The following is a 26,137-nucleotide window of genomic DNA, read 5'->3' as shown; positions in this document are numbered from 1 at the left end:
AAAAAAACTGGCGTGGGGGTTCCCCCCAAAATCCATACCAGACCCTTATCCGAGCATGCAGCCCGGCAGGTCAGGAAAGGGGGATGAGCGAGCGCCCCCCCTTCTCCTGAACCATACCAGGCCACATGCCCTCAACATGGGGGGTGGGTGCTTTGAGGCGAGTGGAAAAAAAATAAAATAATCGGTGGAAGAACAGAGGAGAACCGGCAGAGGAAGAAGACAGCGGAGAGAGGAAAACCGGCAGTGGGAGAAGACATCAGTAGAGGGAGAAGAAATCGGAAGGAGAAGAGACGCCGTAGCTACTTTAATAAATTACTTTGTCAAAACCTGCGTACTGTTTTTATTTTTGACACTTTTTTTTAGGTGAATAGGTAGAGGTACAATGTACCCCATACTCCTTCACATTGGGTGGGGGCTGGGATCTGGGGGTCCCCTTGTTAAAGGGGGCTTCCAGATTCCCATGGGGACAAGGTGCTTTAGGGTGGGGGGGCGCAGGGCCCCCTTGCCCCAAAGCACCCACCCCCCAATGTTGAGTGCATGCGGCCTGGTATGGTTCAGTAGGTATGGTTCACCAGGAGCTCACTCATCCCCAACCCTTTCCTCTTGGGCTGCAAGCTCGGATAAGGGTCTGGTATGGATTTGGGGGGGGGGGCACGCTATTTATTTAATGTGGGGGTTCCCCTTAAAAGCCATACCAAACAGAACAGTCTGTTATCGTCTTGGAGGGGGAACCCTATTCCTTTTTTTTTTTTTTTTTTTTTTTTAACATAGGGTTCCTCTTCAAGATCCTCAGAGCACATGTCGCATTAGGGATTGACCGATATCATTTTTTTGGTGCCAATACGATACCGATATTTCGGCCACCTCTCCTGACAATAGCCGATATTTTTGGCCAATGTATTGTACATTTAAAAAAAACATTTTTTTACACTGTAAATTTACATTTTTATTCACTGTTATTGCTGTCACAAAGAATGTAAACATCCCTTGTGACAGTAATAGGCATTGACAGGTACTCTTTATGGAGAGATTGGGTGTCTAAGTCCCCAAACCCCTTCCTTTGCACTTCAAAGTATTCAAAACGTCAAGATCTGTTTTTGAATACTTTATTTTTTAAACTGGTGCCTTTAAGATGCCAGTAATCCGGGAAGTGATGATATGACATTGCTTCCATATTACTAGATCCGAAACCCAAATGAAGCATTGGCCTTTTTGGGTCTTCAGCCAGCCGGCGCACGTGCTGGCTGGTTGCTCGGGCCTCCCGATGGGATAGCAGAGCCCGGGTGAGCGGCGCTGGCAGTCCCCTCCAGTTTTTTTCTAAAACAGCTGAGCGGCTGCTAAGCTGCATAGGCTGTTGCTAAAATAAAGCCGACTGTCCATTCTAAACAATGGTACCTCGGTAAAAACCCCTTGAAGCAATATTGGTAATATCAGTCTAGTTTGAGACAGATTTTTCAGAAAATGCCAATATCGGCCGCCGATAATTGGCCTTCCTGAAAATTGATTGATTCCTTTGTCGCATGCCAAAGTCAGATAAGTTAAGACGATGATCTGACTTTGATCTGACTTCAATGATATTCAATGGGCTGAAGTAGGATCAAAGTCGGACCAAAGTAGTGCAGGAACCTTTTTCAAAGTCGGACCAGTTAGGACGGCTCTCATAGGGAACCATTGATTTATACACGTCATGCGACATGTGCTCCCAATGTCGGAGCATTTGTTGTACCATTGTGAACCCAGCCTAAAAGATGATAGAATTGGGCCCAGTACGCTCCCTATACAGTTGGAAAAAACAGCTGAAGCAATAATTATCATAATATAATTAAAAATAATTATAAGCCTGAAAGAAAAGAAAAAAAGAACACATACATACCGGGTTCTAGTTCATTCGCAACACAATCTGTCTGTAATACAAAAAAATAAAAATACAAATAAAAGAACTAAAAAAGGTATAAAGCAAACAATTATTAATTTAGGGTTCACAGTGATAAGCAGGTCACTGTGTTCCCATTCCTTTATTCTAACTGAAAGAAATGATACAAGGAAACAAAGACTTGCCTCATTAAGGGTGAAAAGTTATTGCGGACTATAATATATGGCAACACAAAGAAGTCAGCCAGTGGTATGTGAGCAGCAGTGGAATTCAGGTTTCAACCACATTGTTCTCTTTTTTTCTTCTAGCTCATTCTCCTGCATCCTCCTCATTCCATAGGTACTGTAAGCCTTATTATAGGCTTACTTATAGGTAAAAATCATGCAAGGGAGTTTACTCCCACTTTAGAACTGTGTTCTATTATCCTTAGATCGTGTGTTCCTATTAGCTAGGAACCACAATCAGTCACTTCCTCTAGTCAATCCCCTCCCCCTTCAGTTAGAAAAACATAGCAGGGAACATAGTTAACCCCTTGATCGCCCCCTAGTGTCACTGCCAGTGACGTTTTTACAGTAATCAGTGCATTTTTATAGCACTGATCCCTGTATAAATGCCAATGGTTCCAAAAACGTGTCAAGTGTCCGATGTGTCCGCCATAATGTCACAGTCATGATTAAAAAATAAATAAATAAATAAATAAATTGCAGATCTCCGTCATTACTAGTGGAAAAAGAAATAATAATAAATATGCTATAAATCTTTAGCTTCTATGCCCTATTTTGAAGACGCTATAACTTTTGTGACAACCAATCAATATACGCTTATTGCGATTTTTTTTTTTTATTAAAAATATTTAGAAGAATACATATCGGCCTAAACTGAGAAAAAATGGGATCTCTTTTATAGCAAAAAGTACAAAATATCATTTTTTTTTTTTTTCAAAATTGTTTTGTTAATAGGGCAAAAAAAAAAAAAATGCCGAGGCGATCAAATACCACCAAAAGAAAGCTCTATTTGTGGGAAAAAAGGACGTCTATTTTGTTTTCATGCAGCGTTGCAGGACCGCGCAATTGTCAGTTAAAGCAACACAGTGCCGAATCGCAAAAAACGCTCTGGTCTTTGGACAGCCAAATGGTCCGGGGCTGGTGGGTAAAGGGCCAGGAGTTACCAGCGCAAGAGGGTAAAAGTTGTAATAAATATTTACAAAAGCCCACTGAAATGACAAGCCTCAGGAGATTGAGCAAAACCTCTCACATAAGCTATAACTCTTAAGCTGAAACCATCTCTCCTCCAGTGATGGGAGCGATTCTCCGCAACGCCGAATCGCAAAAAATGGCCTGATCATTCAGCAGCCAAATCTTCTGGGGCTGAAGTGGTTAAATGTGGCCGCATTACTTTTCTTTTTCAGACGAGATACATTTTTCACAAGTACAAAAAAAATCTCTTAATCTTGCCAGAAATCAAATGTACTTGTAACTTTCTGTAAACTGAATTTAAATCTCAAGCAATGATGTCAGCCTTCCCAGTTATCTTCCTTGGGCTACAGAACCCCCCCCCCCCCCCCCCACACACACACACACACACACCGACACACACATTATGAACACTGGGTTTGTAGGACAAAAGTCTTGGATGACAAAAATTTTCCTCCATACAAACAGTACAGTAAGTAAAGGGGTTTGGTGAACATAAAGCGGATTTTCCTCTTTTGGGTGAAGTTCTGCTTTAACTTACCAGCATATTTTACCATGTGGCTGAATTCCTGGACTAGCGTCACATATAATGAACACAAAGCACTGACAAAAATTACTAACCTTCTCTGTTGCATCCATGTGTGTACTTTGTGAACCAGGCTGAAATACAAAACAATATATTTAGAGAATGATGACCCCCAATGGTCTAAGAATAAAGAAGGGTAAAATACTGCTTACCTGAGCTCTGACATATGCTTTTCTAATTTTCAATCCAAGTTTCCTTGCTAGTTCTTGGGTTAACTTTACAACACTTTCATCCTGCATGAAAGAGTTTTGATTAAAAGTGTTATTTTGGAAATTGTCTTATATGCATGAGTGCATTTCTTTTTTAAAGGAAATGTGTACTGCGTAAACATTTTTTCATTTTATTTTTTAGGCAGGTAAATACAAAATATTGCTTGTAAATATTGTGTATTTTCATTTTAGGCCAGTGGTTCGAGCTCTAGATCCAGATGTTCTATGTCTTCCCCACTTTATTAAAAAAATGTTTTGGCCAGAGTTGTGCTTTAAGGCTGAACTCCAGAGAAACAGCCAAATACACAGATGAACTAAATGAGAGCTTTTTCTTTTTTTTATCTGAAAATCATTTGTATTTCTGATCACCCAGTCCTGATATTTGTACAGCTCTGCCACACAACAAAGCCCGTCTTCCACTTCCAAACCACCAGCCTATGATTGGACAGTGAAAGTGAAGGCAGCAGACTTCTGAGCGAACCCCTCTGTCATTGTGAGATATCGCAAAATAAGTACAATAACAAAGGGGAAGGTTTAACACGGAACAGACCTGTATCTGAGCACCACAAAACTGAAAACACAATTTTATTCATTTTAAATTTTTAAAACAAACTCACGTATAATTACTTTGAAAAACACCCCCCAGCAGTTCTGGCCTTGGCTATTTCGAGTAAGGCCAGATGATTCATGTAGCATTTACTTCCTGGAAATCATATGCCTTTAGCTCAGGCATGCAGGGCAGGAGGGTGTGCTTAGCTAAGAAAGCCCCTCCTTCTCATGAAAAGAATGCCCATGAAGACTCCTGGGATGTGGGTATTGTTTTAGCCTAGGCTAGAAAACAGGAAGCAACTGAAGAAATGTAATAAAAAAAAACAGAAAAATACATGTTATATTATTCTACCAATATGTATTCCAAAATAAAACTGCAAAGATATCTTAAGACCAGTGGTGGTCAGTCCATACGGGCGTCACCCCCTCTCTCCACTCTGCCCCCCCATAGGCAATGGATAAATTCATGCATAGCATGACTATCCACGGCCCCCACAGCCACACCCTATTCATGCGTCCGGCCCCTTTCAGGGCACCGGGTACATAAATTACAGCAGCTGTTTTTTTTTTGTTTTTTTTTAAGCACCTGATTAAAAATCGGGTGGGCTCAGATCACAGAGAATACGCTCCAATCCCACTTAGGTGTGTTACAACAGCAAAAGAAAAAAATCGCTGTTGAAACGTTGATCCTCAATATGGCCAATCAGAATCAGGTGTGAGACCTCCCTATTTTCCGATCAGCCGAAAAGAGAAGACTCCCGACTTGCCACCGAGGAGGAGGGAGAGGACAGGGGGGCCCATACTGCCCCACCCCAAAAACAAATTTCCACCGGCCACCACTGCTTAAGTCTAGTGTAAAAAGAAGCTTCAGATTAGAGCTGCACAATTCTGGCTAAAATGAGAATCACAATTTTTTTGCTTAGAAGATAGATCACGATTCTCGGAGTATCATCTTTCACATTAAAACAAAACAAAATTGTGCTAACCTTAAGTTTTTTTATTTTTTGAAGTATATATTTTTCCCAAAAAACTGCATTTGAAAGACTGCTGGGCAAATACAGTGCGACATAAAATATTGCAGCAATATATATAAAAATGTTTGGGGGTTCCATGTAATTTTCTAGCAAATAATATTGATTTTAACTTAAGCAAGAAGTGTCAGAAAAAGATTTAGACTTTAAGTGGTTAAACTTCCCATGGTTGAAAGCTTGGCAGACTGCCCAGATTATTTGTTTACACAAGTTCTTTCCCTTTGATCTAATAAGTAAGCATTAGTTACAATGTTTCAAGTTCTACACTTGGCAGATTGCCCTGGACACTTTCTTTTGACAGCTGAGTAAGCAGATAATATCTCCACTTGTTTATATGAAAGAATCGCCTACTCTCAGCGGAAGAAATGTAAGGGGGGGGGGGGGGGGGGGTGAATCGAGATCGTGTTTTTTTTTAACGATTAATTGTGCAGCTCTACTTCAGATGAATGCTGCCATTCCCTGAACCCAAAGTGGCACAATAATTCTGAATCAATAAAAGTTCACTGCCAAACAACACTGTGACATCAGAATTCCAGTAAGAATTCCCATAGCTATTCTACATAAAAGCTATTATTTTAGCAATCTGTGTCCTCCACTTACAAAGTAGGTATAAGCAGAGTTTATAAAAATAAACAATAGACATGCTGTGAGCTTATCTTACCTTTGGAGCAATAAGGGAGCACTTGGCCACAGCCTCATAAGCCTCTTTGTATTTCTCAAGTAAAAAGAGGGCTTTAGACTTGCAGTACAGTGTTTTGAGATTTTTGTCATGTATGTGCAAAGCATCTTCACAATCTCTTAAAGCATCCTCATGTAAACCCTATAGGTAACAGATAATACAATACAATGTTTTAATCTAGAACATTAAAGGGGTTGTGTCCATCAAATACTTCAAAGTCAATCAACTATTAGCAGCCATACTCTAAAAAGTTAGGAGTAATAAATTCACTGCCCAGATTGGCTACACCGACCAAAAAAACATGCTACTCAGTTCTCACGTCAAGGTAATAATGCAAATGAAGTAGAAAAAGCCTGGAGTTTTGACGAAAGTGGGTTGAATGAAAAAAACCTGTCAGCTCTGGTCAAAGCAGCTGTACTAACTATGCAAAGTTAGTACATCAATCTCCCATGCTGAGCTGGTGTGTTCTGACAGGGGATGCCCCCCGCCAGAACACTCCGATCAGCTGTCTGCTCCATTGGCTGAGAGTGCTGACCGGGAGTGGGTCGGCTGCTGGTTTTCCAGCATGCTTGCGAAAGGGCCGGATTCTGCCGGACAGACTGGCATACACACAGTTCGAATGTCAGACTTTTTTTTGTTGAACCGGCCAATGTCTACTCGTGTGTACAGAGCTTTAGGATAAAATCCTTGCAGGTTAAACAAATAAAACTAAACAAATTTATATGATCAATTCACAGGACAAAATGTTCCCAGGCTTAACCTTGATAGGAGGGGTGGGCAACCTTGGAGAGTTGGGGATCTACCTGAAGAATATGGAAGAGAGCAATAATCAGCTGGGTGCAACATTCTTTCTTTGATTTAAGTACAAAAAGCTCTACTGAAAAGTAAAGAAGGTTTTAAAAGTTCAAGGGCCAGTAGTGATGAAGAGTTCATAAGCCAACAGTAATTAATGCAGAGTGCAGGGGTCAGGAGAAAGTGGTACAAAGTTTAGAAACTTGTAGTAAAAAACAGTGTACAGGCATCAGGAGGGAGTAACCCCACAGTGCAAGGGTCAGTAGTAACACAGAGAGGAGGGGTCAGGAGAAAGTAAGAGTTGGGAATAAGTAACACTATATGCAGAGGTGAGTAGTAATGCAGAATGCAGGGTCATTAGTAACACAAAGAGGAGGGGCCAGGAATAGGTAAGGTGGAGAGCAGGGGACAATAATAACAAAGTTCAGTAGCAAGTAATCCAGAGTTAGGAGGTCAGTAAAAAGTTACACTGAGAGGAGGGGGTCAAAGAGATAAACATTAAAGGAGAAGATGAAGAGATAGCCAGGCTGGGAGATAGGACACTGATTGGTGAACAAAAAATTTTTTGGAAATACAGTCTGATGCCCTAATGAGACAGAGCTTGACCTTGATATCAGAGCTCCATGTGTTGGTCAGTGACTGGGCCGGTTACTGTTCAATAATATTGTGTTTATGCTTCCTTCTTTTGCCTCCCTTCCAGGCACTCAATCTCCTCCTGCACCTCATTCATCTGCCTGGCCACAAACAGCAAAAGGTGGGAATGTTCCCATTTGTACTCCTGAACAACAGTTTGGTGAATACACCTGAAAATAGTTGAACTGGAAACTGAAGCCCCTTTCTTGGGACCTTCCAAAATTGTAAAAAGGAATGATATTTCCAAATAGAGAAGAGCAATCTTCATGGGATGTTTAGTAACCAGACATAAAAAAAATACAAACAAATGTCTTTATTTAAATGAAACACAGACACTACCTTGGATAAGAAGATAGGAGGTCTTGGTTTCAGTACAAACTTTTCCCTCTGGAGCACTTAAAAGGGTTCTTTACAGCAGTGGTTCTCGACCACAGTCCTCAAGTACCAATAAGCCATGTTTTGAGAATAAATAGCGGTCCAAAATACCAAGATGTTCACTCAGATTTAAAGCACCTGTGCAAGATAAAGGAAAACCTGCAAACATGGTCTGTTGTGGGGTACTTGAGGACTGAGGTTGAGAAGCACTGCTTTACAGGACACGGCAGCCAAATCAGAAACCAAGACAAAGCAATCAACACTAAAGAGGCCACCTTGTGCTACAGAGAAGACACAGAGATATTTTAGACTAGTTCAAAAGTAGGTTTCTGGAGGACTGCCAAGACCAAGTTGAGACCCCATGGCTGACGTGACAATCTAATAGGTGGAGCAATATAAGGGACTCCTTAAACAAAAGTCTGGATCAATGAATGGGTAGCCAAAGGTCTCTGCAGGAGTATAGCCAAGGCTGACAACTGACCCTGAGGGTACTCCCCAATGAAACGAGTGAACCTCTTAGGCTTGGTTCACACAGGGGCGGCACGACTTGCAGCGCGACTCACATCGCGACCTGCAAACGACTTCAGCGGCGACTTGCAAAACGACTTCTGTATAGAAGTCAATGCAAGTCGTCTGAAGTCGCCTCAAAAGTAGTACAGGAACCTTTTTTCTAAGTCGGAGCGACTTGAGTCGCTCCTATTAGAACGGTTCCATAGTACAGAACGGAGCGCGACTTGTCAGGCGGCTAAGTCGCCTGGACAAGTCGTCCCTGTGTGAACCGAGCCTTAGCCTCATACCAGCTGAAGCAGGCCTTACAGGTGCAATGATACATTTTCGGGTAGATTTTAATGGTGGAGATCACAGAATCTGAGATACCTCGGTCCCTCACGTGCCATGGAGCCACCAGCGAATCCACTGCCAGTGGATTGTGAGATCTTCAATAAAGATTTTTTAGCTTCCTAAATAGAAAACAGATCTTTATCCAGCATTCCCCAGTGGAAGCAAAGATTCTGACCAACCACTCTCCAGAATATAGACATTGTCAACTCAGAAACCTACCCGTCAGCTTTCCATGCCAAGAATATGGACAGCCAAATGAGCTGGATTATTGTTCTACCCAGACCAACCTCTACCCCCTGGCTGCTAAGCTCTTTGACTCTACCTGTTGATGTTTGCCACTGTCTGATTTATTCCAAATTGGATGACCCCACAGTTGTGCAAATCAGAGAAGGAAGGCAAGGCACATTCTTCAACACTTCAAGGAGATGGTTGAAGGCTTTGCCTTCTGCGGTCCTGCATTGTCAGGATGAACAGCACTCCACTTCAACACAGGAGGCTTACATGTCTTGTGACTATCTGCTAACCGAGGGGGAGAAAGTACTTGCCATCTGTCCGAGCCAGAGACAATATCCACCACAATAATGATGTTCTGGCATAATGACCCAACTGGATCTCCCTTTTAAAGGACAGGAGTACTTGTCCCACACAGATAGACTGTTCCTTTGCAAGAACCCTGTATGACACTGGGCAAATGGTATGGTTTATAAAGTTACAATGAGAACTAAAACTCTCATGCAATTTCACAGTGTAGATCAACGGTGTGACAAGAGTTAATGAGCCTTGGACCGGAGTCTCTCCAGGCATGATGGCTGGTTAAAGCTATGTCCAGGACGAGACCCACATAATGTTGGCAATCTGATAGTGTCAGCAATGACATCTGTATCTGCCAATAGAGTTGAAAGAGTTTTGTTGACATTGATTTGTAGATCCACCGTTGACTGTATCCCTACCAGCAGGTTGTCCAAGTAACTTTTAACATGTATGCCCTGTACTCAGAAGAAAAGTAAGCACAGGGAGAAAATCTCGGTAAACACTTTGGGTGCAGATGACTAGCTGAAAGATGTGCACACACTTATAGAGGTTGTCGGCCACAGTAAAACAGAGATATCACTGGTGATATAGAAAGATAGGTATGTAAAAGGCAAGCATCCTGACAAAAAATAAGCTAAGAGTAAATGGACCCCATATTTCGATTTTTGGGGTGAATGATGGTGGTAAGGGCCTTCAAATCCAAAATATTCTGTATACCAGCCTTCTGCATGAAAACAGTTAATAGGCTGGAGTAGCATTCTTGAGCTTTTTCCTGAACAATGGCTTCCTGAGACAGTACTCTCTAAATAGCCTGCTAAAGATCTGTCAAAAGCTGAGAGACCAGGAAACTTGAAGCATAAAATACTGCTGTGCGATGAGGAAAGGTTGGGGGGAAATGCAAAGTTTGGACCCAAAGGTATACAATATTCAGCACCCACACGTAATCTTCAAATCTCTGTAAATGTTAACAAATGACCACCCAGTTGTAGACTACTACAGGTTGCTGATGCATGTCACATTATATTCCACAAATCATGTATATAACAGAGTCCCTCGATAGATGATAAAGTAACCCAACATTCTGAGATTTCATGAGAACAGAAATGGGGAAATCTTCCAATGGGGACAGCGATAACTGTCTACGAAGGGATTTTCTACACTTTGATTACCCCTTACTTCCAGTTGAGTTTGCAGAACAGAAAGTGAAGGCAAATTTTCCCAATAGGGCACAATGACAGAAAGACTGACCGGGATTTAAACTATTCCATACTTTATACAAAATGGCTTAAGCCCCCGTACACATGGTCGGACATTCCGACAACAAAATCCGTCGGATTTTTTCCGACAGATTTTGTCTGAAACTAGTGTTGCATACACATGGTCGAACAAAGTTGTCGGAAAATCCGATCGTTCGGAACGTGATGACGTTCGTCCGTTGCGACGGGACTACGTTGTGGCTAGTAGCCAATAGCTTTGGTCTCGTAATTTGATCTGAGCATGCGTGGCACGTTTTCTAATCGGAATTCTCTACAAACGATTGGAAAAAAATGTCTGATCGGATTTTTGAGGAGATTCCGACGGAAAAAGTCAGATAGAGCCCACACATGATCAGATTTTCAGACAATATAATCTGATTGGACCTTTTCCGTATGAATTTCCGACCGTGTGCACAGGGCATTAGAAGTACTTCAGGCTTGTTTTAAATGCTTTGACCATGCAACAGGTTTACTTAAATCTTTCTCTAGCTGTTTAAACTTGAATTCCCTACACTCTCCCCACAGAAGTGTAGAGGAGAGGTCTTATGTAGGCTTGCTCTGCTGTGGCCTGGTGATCATTAGCTCATGTACACAGCACTGCTTTAAAGGTAGAAGAGTAGTTACATATCAAGAAGAAGGCGTTTGACCAAACAGAGTGGCTGAAGAGCTAAGAGAAGATGGGTACATGTGTTAGGGGGAAGATATTTCAGTTAAGTGTTGCTTTGAATAGGATTCACTGTAATGATCCTGTACAATTTTATACAGTAAGGCTTCATGCACACGAGACGCAGATGCAAACGCTGCTGGACACATGTTGAAACCGGCGTTTAGAAACGCGCGTTTTGCCGCGATTTTTACCGCGATTTAGCGGCGTTTTACCGCGTTTGCGTCTAGAAGCGTTTAGTTAAGCTAACATCATAGACCCTCCCCAGCTCAAAAATTAACTATTTCAGCAATTTTGTGAGACCAGAGTGAGTAGCAGCAGCTGTGAGAGCTGCAGTGTACTTGTATTTAGCGTGTCACTTGCCACGGCACCTGCCACAAGTTGTGGATTGTCCACTTGCCACGTGACTTGCCACATCACCTGCCACGTCACTTGCCATGTCATCTGCCACAAGTTGTGGATTGTCCAACTGCCACGTCACCTGCCACAAGTTGTGGATTGTCCACTTGCCACGTGACTTGCCACATCACCTGCCACGTCACTTGCCACGTCACCTGCCACAAGTTTTGGATTGTCCACTTGCCACGTCACTTGCCACGTCACTTGCCACAAGTTGGGGATTGTCCACTTGCCACAAGTTGTGGATTGTCCACTTGCCACGTCACTTGCCACATCACCTGCCACAAGTTGGGGATTGTCCACATCACCTGCCACGTCACTTGCCACATCACCTGCCACAAGTTGTGGATTGTCCACTTGCCACGTCACTTGCCACATCACCTGCCACAAGTTGTGGATTGTCCACTTGCCACGTCACCAGCCACATCACCTGCAACAAGTTGTGGATTTCCACTTGCCACGTGACTTGCCACATCACCTGCCACATCACTTGCCACGTCACCTGTCACAGTTGTGGATTGTCCACTTTCCACATCACTTGCCACCTGCCATGTCACTTGCCACAAGCTGTGGATTGTCCACTTGCCACGTCACTTGCCACGTCACCTGTCAAGTCACTTGCCACGTCACCTGCCACAAGTTTTGGATTGTCCACTTGCCATGTCACTTGCCACGTCAGCTGCCACGTAACTTGCCACAAGATGTGGATTGTCCACTTGTCACATCACCTGCCACATCACTTGCCACATCACCTGCCACGTCACCTGCCACAAGTTGTGAATTGTCCACTTGCCACGTCACTTGCCACATCACCTGCCACGTCACTTGCCACGAGATGTGGATTGTCCACTTGCCACGTCACTTGCCACGTCACCTGCCACGTCACTTGCCACGTCACCTGCCACAAGTTTTGGATTTTCCACTTGCCACGTCACTTGCCACGTCAGCTGCCACGTCACTTGCCACAAGATGTGGATTGTCCACTTGTCACATCACCTGCCACATCACTTGCCACATCACCTGCCACGTCACCTGCCACAAGTTGTGAATTGTCCACTTGCCACGTCACTTGCCACATCACCTGCCACGTCACTTGCCACGAGATGTGGATTGTCCACTTGCCACGTCACTTGCCACGTCACCTGCCACGTCACTTGCCACGTCACCTGCCACAAGTTTTGGATTTTCCCCTTGCCACGTCACTTGCCACGTCAGCTGCCACGTCACTTGCCACAAGATGTGGATTGTCCACTTGTCACATCACCTGCCACATCACTTGCCACATCACCTGCCACGTCACCTGCCACAAGTTGTGGATTGTCCACTTGCCACATCACCTGGCACAAGTTGTGGATTGTCCACTTGCCACGTCCCTTGCCACGTCCCCTGCCACGTCACCTGCCACAAGTGGATTGTCCACTTGCCACGTCACCTGCCACAAGTTGTGAATTGTCCACTTGCCACGTCACTTGACACGTCACCTGCCACAAGTTAGGGATTGTCCACATCACCTGCCACGTCACTTGCCACATCACCTGCCACAAGTTGTGGATTGTCCACTTGCCACGTCACTTGCCACATCACCTGCCACGTCACTTGCCACAAAATGTGGATTGTCCACTTTCCATGTCACCTGCCATGCCACCTGCCACAAGTTGTGGATTGTCCACTTGCCACGTCACCAGCCACATCACCTGCCACAAGTTGTGGATTTCCACTTGCCACGTGACTTGCCACATCACTTGCCACGTCACCTGTCACAAGTTGTGGATTGTCCACTTTCCACATCACTTGCCACCTGCCATGTCACTTGCCACAAGCTGTGGATTGTCCACTTGCCACGTCACCTGTCACGTCACTTGCCACGTCACCTGCCACAAGTTTTGGATTGTCCACTTGCCACGTCACTTGCCACGTCAGCTGCCACGTCACTTGCCACAAGATGTGAATTGTCCACTTGTTACATCACCTGCCACATCACTTGCCACATCACCTGCCACGTCACCTGCCACAAGTTGTGGATTGTCCACTTGCCACGTCACTTGCCACATCACCTGCCACGTCACTTGCCACGAGATGTGGATTGTCCACTTGCCACGTCACTTGCCACGTCACCTGCCACGTCACCTGCCACGTCACCTGCCACAAGTTTTGGATTGTCCACTTGCCACGTCACTTGCCACGTCAGCTGCCACGTCACTTGCCACAAGATGTGGATTGTCCACTTGTCACATCACCTGCCACATCACTTGCCACATCACCTGCCACGTCACCTACCACAAGTTGTGGATTGTCCACTTGCCACGTCCCTTGCCACGTCCCCTGCCACGTCACCTGCCACAAGTGGATTGTCCACTTGCCATATCACTTGCCACATCACCTGCCACAAATTGTGGATTGTCCACTTGCCACGTCCCTTGCCACGTCCCCTGCCACGTCACCTGCCACAAGTGGATTGTCCACTTGCCACATCACTTGCCACATCACCTGCCACAAGTTGTGGATTGTCCACTTGCCACGTCACCTGACACAAGTTGTGGATTGTCCACTCGCCACGTCACTTGCCACATCCCCTGCCACAAGTGGATTGTCCACTTGCCACGTCACCTGCCACAAGTGGATTGTCCACTTGCCACGTCACTTGCCACGTCACTTGCCACGTCACCTGCCACAAGTTATGGATTGTCCACTTGCCACGTCACATGCCAGTCACCTGCCACAAGTTGTTGATTTTCCACTTGCCACGTCACCTGCCAGGTCACTTGCCGCGTCACCTGCCAGGTCACTTGCCACGTCACCTGCCACAAGTTGTGGATTGTCCACTTTCCACGTCACTTGCCACTTCACCTGCCACGTCACTTGCCACAAGTTGTGGATTGTCCACTTGCCACATCACTTGCCACCTGCCATGTCACTTGCCACAAGTTGTGGATTGTCCACTTGCCACTTCACTTGCCACCTGCCATGTCACTTGCCACAAGTTGTGGATTGTCCACTTGCAATTGCAATTGTTTAAAATATTTTTCTAATGGTTTTTCATCATTTGCAATCATTTTTGAGATTTTTAATGTAAAAAAAAAGGTCACCTTTAAAAACGCATATAAACGCAAACGCGGCTAAACGCGGTAGCGGCGTTTTGCCGCGTTTTACCACGTTTTGCCGCGTTTTGCGTCTGAAACGTGGAAATTTTTGTTTCTGAACGCATTTTTTTGCTTCTGGAAAAACGAGACTAAACGCAACTGCATAAAAACGGAAAAAAACGAGACTGTGTGCATGGACACATAGGATAACATTGAATGAGTTCAGGGGCAGTTGAAAAAACTGTCCAACTGCATCTGAACGCGCGTTTAACTGCGTCTCGTGTGCATGAGGCTTAAATCATAAGAAAAAGGCATAAGACCCACATTGTTAAATTATAACGTTAATGGATATTGTTAGTCTCAGTCAAAAAACACGCAGTTCATCAGATCAAATAATTATTGTTCAGTTAGCTGTATTTAGAATGCGATAGTTATATAAACACTCCAATTACCATGTCCAGGTAACATGCAGCACGGTTCACATGTAACCTCTCTAGTGTCTCACTAGTGATCACAATATTCTCAGATGCGGCATAGTTAGCAAGGCTAAGCGCTTCAGAGTATTGGTTGATAGAATCGTTCTTGTGTCCTTCTTTGTACAAGTCATTGCCCTCATTGTACAGGTTGCTAACCAGCTTTTGCACAAAAATCTGTCAAAAGGGAAAACAAAATATATCATAAACAACACAAAACATAAAAACATTCATGTAGTTTCAAAACACAATGCTCTATTCACCTCATATTCTTTATCGGTGCCAAGATAAGGTAATGAAGACCTGAAACAAAAAATAAAAAACATAACTCAAAACATTTGGGATTTTTTTTGTACTGTCTATTAACCTTAAAGGGACACTAAACAATATCCTTAGTCTCCATAAATAATCCATACACATCCACTATTTCTTGGTCCCGTAATCTAGTTTCATTAAATTGTTTCCTACTGTGTTTTCCTGCCTCCTTGAGCTCCTAAACCTCTCCCCCCATTTCCATATGTTTGGAACAAGCAGTGCACGTTAGCTCCAGTCATGCGCACTGCTCCATGCACACTACACAGGCCATAGTCCCTAGTCCATCTCAGGAGCAAGCATGAGAGAGTGGCTGCATTTAGTCTACCAGATTGTACATAGCGTGCGCGCCCCCGACACTGTTACAGACGGCTAACGGAAAGCTCCTGATCGTTACTTGCGATTGGGAGCTTTCCAATCATGTGTGACAGTTAATTGTGGAGGTCACATGATCATAAACCCCACCCCCACCTCCCAGAATCTGAAATCCCTTAAAGGGCCAGAAGGCGCCAGCGCAAGATGGTAAAAGTTGTAATAAATAATTACATAAGCCCACTGAGATGTCAAGTATCAGGAGATTGAGCAAAATCTCTCACATAAGCTATCTAAGGCCCCTTTCATACTAGCGGGGTGGTTTTAACCGAATACACCGCTCCTGCCAGCGCACCGCTCCAGTGTGAAAGGGGTCGGTTTTTTAAGATGCTATATTTTAGCGCTGTAGCTCCTGAAAACCACACCAGTGTGAAAGGGGCCTTAAGCTGAAACCCTCTCTCCTCCAGAGCCCTCTAAAGTACACAGAACAGAACATATTTTTCAGAGCGACTTTGTGGATTGCATGGTGTCTGAGAAAACCGCCAGAAGTGACACATGCAGAGGAAGACACACTAGGTTCTATGCTTTGAGATGGGTACTCATATAAAGATATGCTTTGTCTTTTTTGCATTTCAAAATTTTACAACCAATTCAACATAATAAATGGGGGTCCATGACTAACATTTACATGTGTATCCAAGGGAAAAAAAAAACGACATTCTTCAAAGATCAATAGCATGAGTTATCAAAATAACATATTATTTTGCTCATTAAATGATTGTTTAGATATGTATTACTAGTTGTAATCAAATTTGCTTTGTTCAAGCTACAAAAAAAAAAAAAAAAGAAAGCTAGCAAAGGTGTCATATGCTGTTTACATATAAATATATATATATAACATACACAACTCCAATTCCCAAAAAGTTGGGACGCTGCCTAAAACCTACATAAAAACAGAAAGAAATTATTTGCAAATCTCTTAAATCCATATTTTATTCACAATAGAAACCATATCAAATTTAAATGTTTAAACTGAGAAAAAGTACCAATTAAAAAAATAAAAATAAGGCAATTATGAAATTTATGGCATCAACACATCTCAAAAAAGTTGGGACAGGGCAAGAATACCCAGAGATTTACTTATGCCGCATACACACGAACGAAAATTCCGCCAGCAAAAGTCCGATGTGAGCTTTTGGTTGAAAATTCTGACTGTGTGTATGCTCCATCGGACTTTTGTTGGTGGAATTCCCGCCAGCAAAAGATTGAAAGCAGGTTCTCAATTTTTCGGTCGGAAAAAGTTCCGATCGTAAATTCCAATCGTCTGTACGAATTAGAACATGCAAAATTCCTATGCATGCTTGGCTCGTCGTAGTGTTGTACGTCATCGCGTTCTTGACAGTCAAAAATTCAGAGAACTTTTGTGTGGCCGTGTGTATGCAAGCCAAGCTTGAGCGGAATTCTGTTGAAAAAACCATCCAAGATTTTTCCAATGTACGGGGCATTAGAATATCACTGTTGCTAAGTAACTAATTAGTTGCAAAACGTTCTTTCAGCAGTTTCTTGTTAGTACCACTTAGGCCCCTTTCACACTAAGGAGCTTCTAAACTGCCAGGAAAACACTGAGCGCTTTTGAAGAGCCTTTTCAGGCACTTTTGAAGAGTTTTTCAGGTGCTTTTGAAGAGCTTTCAATTCATTTCAATGGAGAGGAGCCTTTTTTCACTGCCTTGCCAGTGCACTGCCCCAGTGTGAACGCATACATTTGATTTTAATGGAAATAGGTTTTCATGAGCTTTGCAGGTGCATTTTTTTGCGTGAAAGTGACTGAAAAGCGCCTCAGTGTGAAAGGGGCCTTAAGCCTATTGCACAATAGAGCTGCGCAATTGCTAAAAAAAAATCATGATCTCGATTCAACCCCTGATGATCTCTATTGCAGAGTTTGCCAATTCTTTCATATAACAAGTGAAGAGACTTATCTGCTCACTCAGCTGTCAAAAGAAAACATCCAGGCAGTCTGTCAAATTTTTAACATGAAACATTGTAACTAACTCTTCCTTCTTAGATCAAGGGATACATTTCTGTGAAAGAAAAAATCCAGGCAGTCTGCCAAGTTTAACAACCTAAATGCAGGAAGTTTAACCACTTCAAGTCTAAATCTTTTTCTGACACTTGTTTCTTAAAGTGGATGTAAACCCAATGTCATCCTTTCTAAACTACTGCCATAGGGGTTATCAATAAGGATATACATGCCTCCTGCATGTATCTTTATCTGTCAAATGTCTCCCCTCTGTTGGTTATGAGACCCGAAAAACGGAATATTCTGTGGGTGAGTCTGTTGTCTGGAGCTCGGTGGGTGGAGTTGTGATGTCAGACTCCCCGCCCACTTCTACACTCCCCTTGTCAATATGCTTTCTCCTGTGTATTTCTTACACTGAACTTCTGCTATGATCGCTAAAATCCAATGAAAAGACATGAAAGTAACCATATGACTTCAGCATGCCCAATTATGCTGAGGTGTGGAACATCCAATCCTGGCAGAGCAGCAGAAGAAAGGAGTGGGAGAGAATTAAAAAATAATGCAGGTCTCTTAGGCTAGTGCATGTGATATGTAAATCACCTGTCACTCACAGCAAGGGGGAGGATTTGACAAAGTTTTTCTCTGTTTGTCAAGATTTATCTCACTGAAAAATAAAAGGATTGCTCAGAGCTGGATTAACCCTTTGTGGCAAGACCAGGCTCAAATGATAGGAAATCGTATACTCTACATTATGACATCATAGGGTTTACATCCACTTTAAGTTAAAAATCAATATTTTTTGCTAGAAAATTACTTGGAACCCCCAAACATTATATATATTTTAGCAGAGACCCTAGGGAATAAAATGTCAATTGCTACAATTTTTTATGTCACACTGTATTTGCCCAGTGGTCTTTCAAACGCAATTTTTTGGGAAAAAATACACTTCAATGAATAAAAAAACAAAAGAAACAGTAAAAAGTTAGCCCAATTTTTTTTTTTTTTTCGTTTTAATGTGAAAGATGATGTTACACCGCGAAAATCGTGATCTATCTTCTAAGCAAAAAAATAGTGAGTCTCATTTTAGCCAGAATCGTGCAGCTCTAGTGCACACCACTATTTTTTTTCATTCAACCCAAAAAAAACTCTGACAGCTCAGGTCAGAGCTGATGTACTAACAATCCAATGTTAGTACAGCGATTTATCCTGCTGCACTACTATGTTCTGACAAGGGGAGGTCCGTGGTGTTCTGGACACTGGGATTTCACTCTGTCCTCTGCTTTTCCTGCGACTGCTGCCTGTCTGGCCCTGAAGCAGGCAAAGACACACAGTCATCCAAGGACCCGTGATGGGTTTGTGAAGGACTTCTGCCCTGTTGACCTACTTTTACCTGGCACTCTGCCTGGACTGCTGAGGCCACTGTTGGCTGTTGGTCCCTGAATTGCTGCCCTGTGCCCCTGGACTTTGCTGTACTGGATTGTGGCCTGCTACTCAATGGACTGAGTCCCTGCTGCTCTGGACTTATCACTTGTTGTGCCCTATTGATACCCTGTTATATTTCTGCATGTCTCTCATGGTGTTGGAATTTTTGCCCTGTGGCCTTCCCCTTGTCTGACCCCCAAAATAAAGAACCCCTTGGCCAGGGGCCCTAAAATCCCTCTTGACCCCGGCGTGTGTTCTATTTCACTCACAGCTCCATCACATAAATAAAATATGGGTTTATGAGATTTGCAAATCATTACAGAAAAACAGATTTTACACAGCGTCCTAACTTTTTTTAAATTGGGATTGTATAAACAATAGAATGAGAAAAACTTACTGAATAAATGCAAGTCCTTTTTTTATCTCCTCCTGTCTGTTGTGGCGATCAGTCAGCTCGTAGGACATCTTGTCGTCTTCATCAGATTTTCACAGTGGATACAAATCTAGAAAACAAAGAATTACTTAAGTGCTATTACAAAAGATTATATCACTTAAAAGAGTAGTTGTGCAGCATGGTAACAGGCAACACTCGGCTGATGAAATGCAAATACAGCCAGGAATGTGTGTCGGATATGACGTACGTCGGTGGCAGGGGTTAAGGGGATACATTTTCATGTTATTTCTGCTTACAGCACACCAAATTATACAGCACAAACTACCCATTTATAAGGATGGCTACATGGCTAAAAGGTGGCACCATGTAAATCCAAACATAGAAAAAAGAGTCAACATGACAACTTAGAATCCACATCGACAATGTACCCAAGTCCCATATGAGTACAGAACACCGATGTTTGAAGGGATGTAGAACCTGTTTATCAAGGTGACAATCAGTGACAAATGAACCACAACCATGCCGGAATATAGGTATATACTGTACATACACACATACCACAAAATACAGGAAGGTAGTCAGAAAAACCACCTCCCTACAAGTTGTCATACCAGAATCAGTGTCCAAGGACTGAACTATCTACACTAGGACTAGTCACATTGTCCAGAGTATCAAAAATGTGGGAACAAGTCAGTTTCTACCTCTGCCTGCCCTGTATTAAGAATTGAGAGTGAAGCCTTCTGACCACATATACATTCACAAATACTTTTACATTTTCTTTCCACATTTTCCAAAAACTTGTAGAAAAAAAAATTTGATGTTCAAAAGACTCATTATGCCCTATAGATTATACTTTGGGGTGTTTTCTTTCCAAAATGGGGTCATTTTTGGGGCATTTCCATTGTCCTGGTGCTCCAGGGCCTTCAAAAGCACAAGAGGTAGTCATAAAATTAGATGTGTAATTTATGCTCCTAGAACGCCTGATGGTGCTCCCTGCATGTTGCGCCTCTATGTGGTCACGCTGTGTAAAAGTCTCACACGCATGTTATCGCTATACTCAGGAAGAGTAATAGAATGTGTTTTGAGGTGTAATTTGTGGTATGCATATGCTGTGTGTAAGAAATAACCTGCTAATATGAAAATCTTGTTTAAAAAAAAAAATCTAAATAAAAATCTTGATTTCGCAAAGAATTGTGGGAAGAAATTACAACTGCAAAAAACTCACCAATACCTTACTAAATACCTTGGAATGTCTACTTTCCAAAAATGGGTCATTTGGGGGGTATTTCTACTTTCCTGGCATGTTAGGGTCTCAAGAAATGAGATAGGCCGTCAGTACTTCAGGTGTGATCAATTTTCAGATATTGGCACCATAGCTTGTGGACTCTATAACTTTCACAAAGACCAAATAATATACACCAATTTGGGTTATTTTTACCAAAAATATGTAGCAGTATACATTTGGACAAATTTTATGAAGAAAAATTAATAATTTGCAAAATTTTATAACAGAAACAAAGAAAAATGCATTTTTGTTTTTTTAAAGAATTTTAGATCTCTTTGCTTTTATAGCGCAAAAAATTTAAAAAACACAGCAATGATTAAATACCACCAAAAGAAAACTCTATTTGTGTGAAAAAAGGACAAAAATTTCATATGGGTAGTGTTGCATGACTGAGTAATTGTCATTCAAAATGTGAGCGCACCGTGTCCACTGGGTAAGTGGTTAAGGAGATATCCGGGGTCTAAAAGACCTCGGATGGCTTTGCTGAATGTAATGCAATGTGGATTGCATTGCAGTACATTCTTTCCTAGCCATGCTGGCCAGGGACACTGTCAGGCGGACCGGGAAGTGACGTCAAACACATCACTTTCTGGGTCAGCAGGAGGGGAGGAGAGCGGATGCGAGTCCACTCAGCTCCCTACCCGGCGACACCTGCTACGCTGGCCCTGCAACATGGGCAAGCAGAGCCCGGAATATATGGCGGAGGGGCATGCGAAGGGGTAGGGCACTTTACCAAGGGTGTGTGGTAGCAGCTGGAATGCTTTCACCTGACAGGCAGGAGTCTGCTTGTCAGATGTACACACAATGAGGCTTGATTCACATTAATGCATTTTTTGATGCATTCTGCAGAAATGCAGGGAAATTTTTTAACATGGGTTCCTATGGAACATGTTCACATCAATGCATTTTTGTGCCTCTGCGTTTTTGGAAGGGGCCGGGGACTTTTTTCATGCAAAATGCAATGTTTTGCATGTAATAGAAGTCAATGGACCCGCATTCAAAACGCAATTACCGCGATTTTGCGTTTTTTTTCTTCATTTTTTTTACACTGTATATAGCTGGTTGCTAAGCAACCACACTGTAAAAAAAACGCAAAATGCGTCAAAAACGCGTCAAGCACCACAAAAAGCACTGCACCAACGCTCAAAAGCAACATGCATAGATGTGAATTGAGCCTAACAGTGACTGCATTCACCAGGAATGTGTGTAACCCCCCCCCCCCCCCCCCACACACACACACACACACACACACACACACACACACACACTGTCAAGTCCATACAGTACAGCGTACGGACCTGACAGCAAAAGAGTTAAACTGGTATAAAACCCAAAAGCAATCATATTGCAGCGTACTGATTCTTATATGTGTTGGCTGCATACATTTTCTTTCTTAGGCTTTCTTTTTTTTTTTTTTCACCTGGTGTGAATAAGTCAGTTGTTTTTCAACAGAAAAGTAGCAGTTAGAGGGTTTAGACAAATCATTTAAGGACAGGGGTGCTTACAATTATCAAACTGTATTTATTTATGTAAAACCTTTTAACCAAAAGAAACAAAAATGTTTGCTAAAGTTTAGCTTCACTTTGTTAGTGTATTTAAATCTGCTAGTAAACACTTCCTTCCCCCCAGAATGACAATGCTGCTGTCCAAAGGTGCCCCAGGTGCTCCTTCATCCAGATTGCGGGGGGATATTGATCAGATCATGAGGTGAAAACAGAGGGAAAAAGCTTAAAAAAGAAAATGAATGCAGTCACATCCGATTGGTAACCTGCAATATATTACATTTTTACTGTTGGGTTTAATACCGCTTTAATCTTTACCTATTCTGCCCAAATCGAATAAAATGTTGGCTTTATATATACGCTTTTTGAACAACATACTGAGAACTCTGCTGAAGTATATATAATAAGCAGGCATAACCCCCTGGGGGGCACATACCACCTATGATTCTGGTAAATAGACACCCCTGAGACTGTATAATTGTTATGATTCTGCATGGCAGGAAACATTACAGCTAAAAACCAGTCTGATTGCATTTGCACGTGATCTATTCTTGAGTAATGATAAAAGAATCCTAGATTTTTTTTAGTATTGCTAAAGTGAACCTTTACATTTCTACTTCTGAAAGCTCTGTGGCAACAGTTCCGGAAGTTTCTATAAAAGGATCATTTCCTGCATTCCTGTGGCAGACTTCTGATGTCTCTGGGGAAATTACAAGAATATGAAACCAGTGATTAGTAAAGAGTACCAGTTCTCGTCCACCCAGATTTTATTCTATGGATTTTTGAATTTTACATTTCTGAATCTTTCCAAACTTCAGGAAAACTTTTTCTTGGAACAGCAAAAGACAAATAGGTTACCTCTAATGATGACTATTCAATGCTTGCTGTTTACTGTACAAATCCTATCTTCTGTGATGCCGGAGAGAACCGACAGGAGTTGATTTACTAAAAACAGGAAATGCAAAATCTGGTGCAGGCATGCATGGTAGCCAATCAGCTTCTAACTTCAGCTTCTTCAATTAAGCTTCGAAAAAAAAAAAAACATGGACGCCGATTGGTTACTATGTAGTGCTGCGCCAGATTTTGCACTTTCCAGTTTTAGTAAATAAACCCCAGTGTTCTTCCTCTGGCATTGTGACTGAAAGTTCTGGATTCTGTTGTACATCCCCCTTTGTCCATTCACAAAAAGCCTTGTATTCTATTCACAGAACACAAGGAGTATAGTGACTGGACAAGAGGAGAAGAGGGTGGAGGATAAATAACAGGATCTCTTCGCTGCATGAGAGCTGAAACTTAGTCGCAGCACCAGAAGTAGAGCCCCATAATATCCAGCATCAATAAGGTGCCACTTCAGCATAGGACACCAGGAAAATCCCGTGCTGGTCAACTATTAGAACTCATGCACACGGACACATACAGGCATACACCACAAGAATTCAATGTATTTCCCAGCCTGAGAATCATAGGTGTTGGCATACAGCCAGGGCCAGCAGTCTGTAAAAATCAGTGACAGGCTGACACAAGGCATTATGCATGGTAACGCTCATCTGAGAGGTTACACACGTACAGGAATGGATGAGCGCCCCTCATGTGAACATTCAGGGATTCATCTTTTCCTGTATGGGCTCCTTCACACTTGTGGTCGCGGGGCAGTAAAACCCGGTGGTTGAGCCACACTTTTAACACCCTCCAACCGCTGCAGAGGCAGCAGCAGCCAAGGGCGTACACATGACACGGCAGGGATTATACCCCTTGTCACTTTTAGCAGGCATAGTGCCCACTGAACAAGACCTTTCAAATGAATTGGACTGTTCTGCCAACACCCCACACCTGTATGCAAAGCATGTGGTTGCAGTGTGCTAGTGGTAGGGGTTCAAGGGTTAAAGCAAATGGTTAGGAAGCAATACGACCCTCACTGCCTGTCAAATGCTCTCTAATGCCCCATGTACATGGGATGCTGAGGCAAAGTCCTCTGAACTAATATTTATGACACCTTGAAACCGGAAAAAAACAAGACTGCGTACATGGTCACATAGGATCACATTGAATGAGTTCAGGGGCAGTTGAAAAAAGCATCCAACTGCCTCTGAACGTACGTTTAACAGCGTCCCATGTACATGGGGCCTAAAGAACAAGCCAGATGCAGATTGTTTTTCAGAGGGAAAAACGTATATGAACAAGCCCTTAGGCCAGGGATGAGGCATTGAAAACTCTGACATTCAGAGACATGACTAGATATGATGGGAGTTGTAGATCCTGGACAAATGGAGGGTCATAGTTGGCAGACCTTTGCCTTAGGCCATGGGTGCTCAACTTGCGACCCTCCAGCTGTGGCAGAGCTAAAAGACCCATCAGGCTTCAGCCTTTGAGAGTCATATTTGTAACTGTTAGCCTTGCAATTCCTAATGGGACTTGTAGTTTTACAACATCTGGTGGACCGCAGGTTGAGCACCCATGCTTAGGCCTTGGTCATAGCTGGTGATTACAGGAGTGCTAGTATACCACAATACTGGGCTGAAAGTTCTCAAACTCCCAAAATGGGATACTGGGAGACTGTCACACTCACTGGTATTTGGACACAAATATAAAGAGACAGAGCAACAAGTTTTTGCAGAGTACATGAGCGGCCCCTGTGCAGAGCATGTATGTAATCCCCCCAATGTTAGCAAGGCCTTGGGACACAGTGACACTTTTGTGTGGTGGCAACTCGCTGTCCTGTTTGTGTTTTCAAGTGTGTGACCATTGGGGAGCTCATTCGCTTGTGAGGGCCGTCCTACCCACCCCAAGGACGCTCCACAACCTTCCTGAGTGTTGTGTTTGCTGCATAGCCAAATGAGCGTCTGCTAACCGCGTTGGCGGTGCCTTCACCAGTTATTGGCAGTGCGACGCCCATTTCCTGTGTTCTGTGGTGTTCAGAAAACATGAAATGTGAATTGAGCCTTAGTGTGTATTTACATGTCAATGATTTGTTCAGAACACCTCAGCAATACACTGAATTCTTGTGGGGTACCCCAATGTGTCCTGTACATGAACCCCAACGTGGACCAGAACATTGAGGGGAGAGGGGGAAGCCATGTGCCCCCCATATCAGGGTACATGGTTCCCGCCTATCACAGATGAGGGTAAAAATCTCCTCCATACCCCGAGCCCGGGCCGGATATCACATCTCCTTCCACCACGAGGCCTCGGGAAGTTTACACCGGACAAAGTCCGCTCATTTCCGCCACACAGGAGACGAGCGACAATGTACCGGGAAATCCCCCCCCCACCACCATATGTGAGAGGATCCTGGGCGACTACACACCGCCGTGCACCCCTCCCCCCCATATCACATTGTGACAAAGGGTCCCCAGGACACAACACACCCCTCCCCCCACATGTCCGCACACGGACCGAGCACTCCTCACCTGCGCCCCTTCTTCTGTCTTCCCTCTAGATGTCGGGGCTGTCGGCTGTCACAGCGCCGCCTAGTGCTAGAAGGACCGAAAAGAAGTCTGGCACAGCGCGACTGCCAGCTTGGCAATTGTTGGAGAGGAGCCAGGATCCTATGTAATCACCACATATCCCAACTGTCCCTGATTTGGAGCAATGTCCCTCACTCCTCCTCATTTGTCCCTCATGTTGGTCTGATCTATATATCTGTATAAAAATTGCACTTTTTATCTATCAAAAGTATTCCCAGTGCTAAACCTTTCATCTGATTTCTAAATTGCTGTATTTGTAAATGACA

At 43.2% G+C, this 26,137-nt stretch overlaps 1 protein-coding gene across 2 annotated transcripts in view; it reads right to left on the bottom strand.

Moving 5' to 3' along the window:
* Window positions 1–25,898, bottom strand: part of ZC3H7A (zinc finger CCCH-type containing 7A) — a 163,031-nt gene extending 137,133 nt beyond the window's left edge. The window contains exons 1-9 of one of the 2 annotated variants that reach the window (XM_077448974.1): window positions 25,815–25,868; window positions 23,017–23,107; window positions 19,624–19,729; window positions 15,427–15,466; window positions 15,143–15,340; window positions 6,103–6,261; window positions 3,805–3,885; window positions 3,688–3,726; window positions 1,874–1,904 (exon numbers count right to left, since the gene is read on the bottom strand). In XM_077448974.1, the coding sequence (XP_077305100.1) occupies window positions 1,874–1,904; window positions 3,688–3,726; window positions 3,805–3,885; window positions 6,103–6,261; window positions 15,143–15,340; window positions 15,427–15,466; window positions 19,624–19,691 (616 nt within the window). In that variant the 5' untranslated portion in view covers window positions 19,692–19,729; window positions 23,017–23,107; window positions 25,815–25,868. Of the gene's footprint in view, window positions 1–1,873; window positions 1,905–3,687; window positions 3,727–3,804; window positions 3,886–6,102; window positions 6,262–15,142; window positions 15,341–15,426; window positions 15,467–19,623; window positions 19,730–23,016; window positions 23,108–25,814 lie in introns of both variants that reach the window. The other variant, XM_077448975.1, reaches the window with a different exon arrangement.
* Between the last annotated feature and the right edge of the window lie 239 nt (window positions 25,899–26,137).

The sequence above is a fragment of the Lithobates pipiens genome, unplaced genomic scaffold (genome assembly GCF_037356315.1).
Source record: "Lithobates pipiens isolate NorthernLeopardFrog02 unplaced genomic scaffold, aLitPip1_a1.2 Scaffold_22, whole genome shotgun sequence".
In the NCBI taxonomy this organism is placed as follows: Eukaryota; Metazoa; Chordata; class Amphibia; order Anura; family Ranidae; genus Lithobates; species Lithobates pipiens.
Note: the sequence above shows the minus strand (reverse complement) of the source record. Positions and strands in the feature narration are given on the sequence as shown.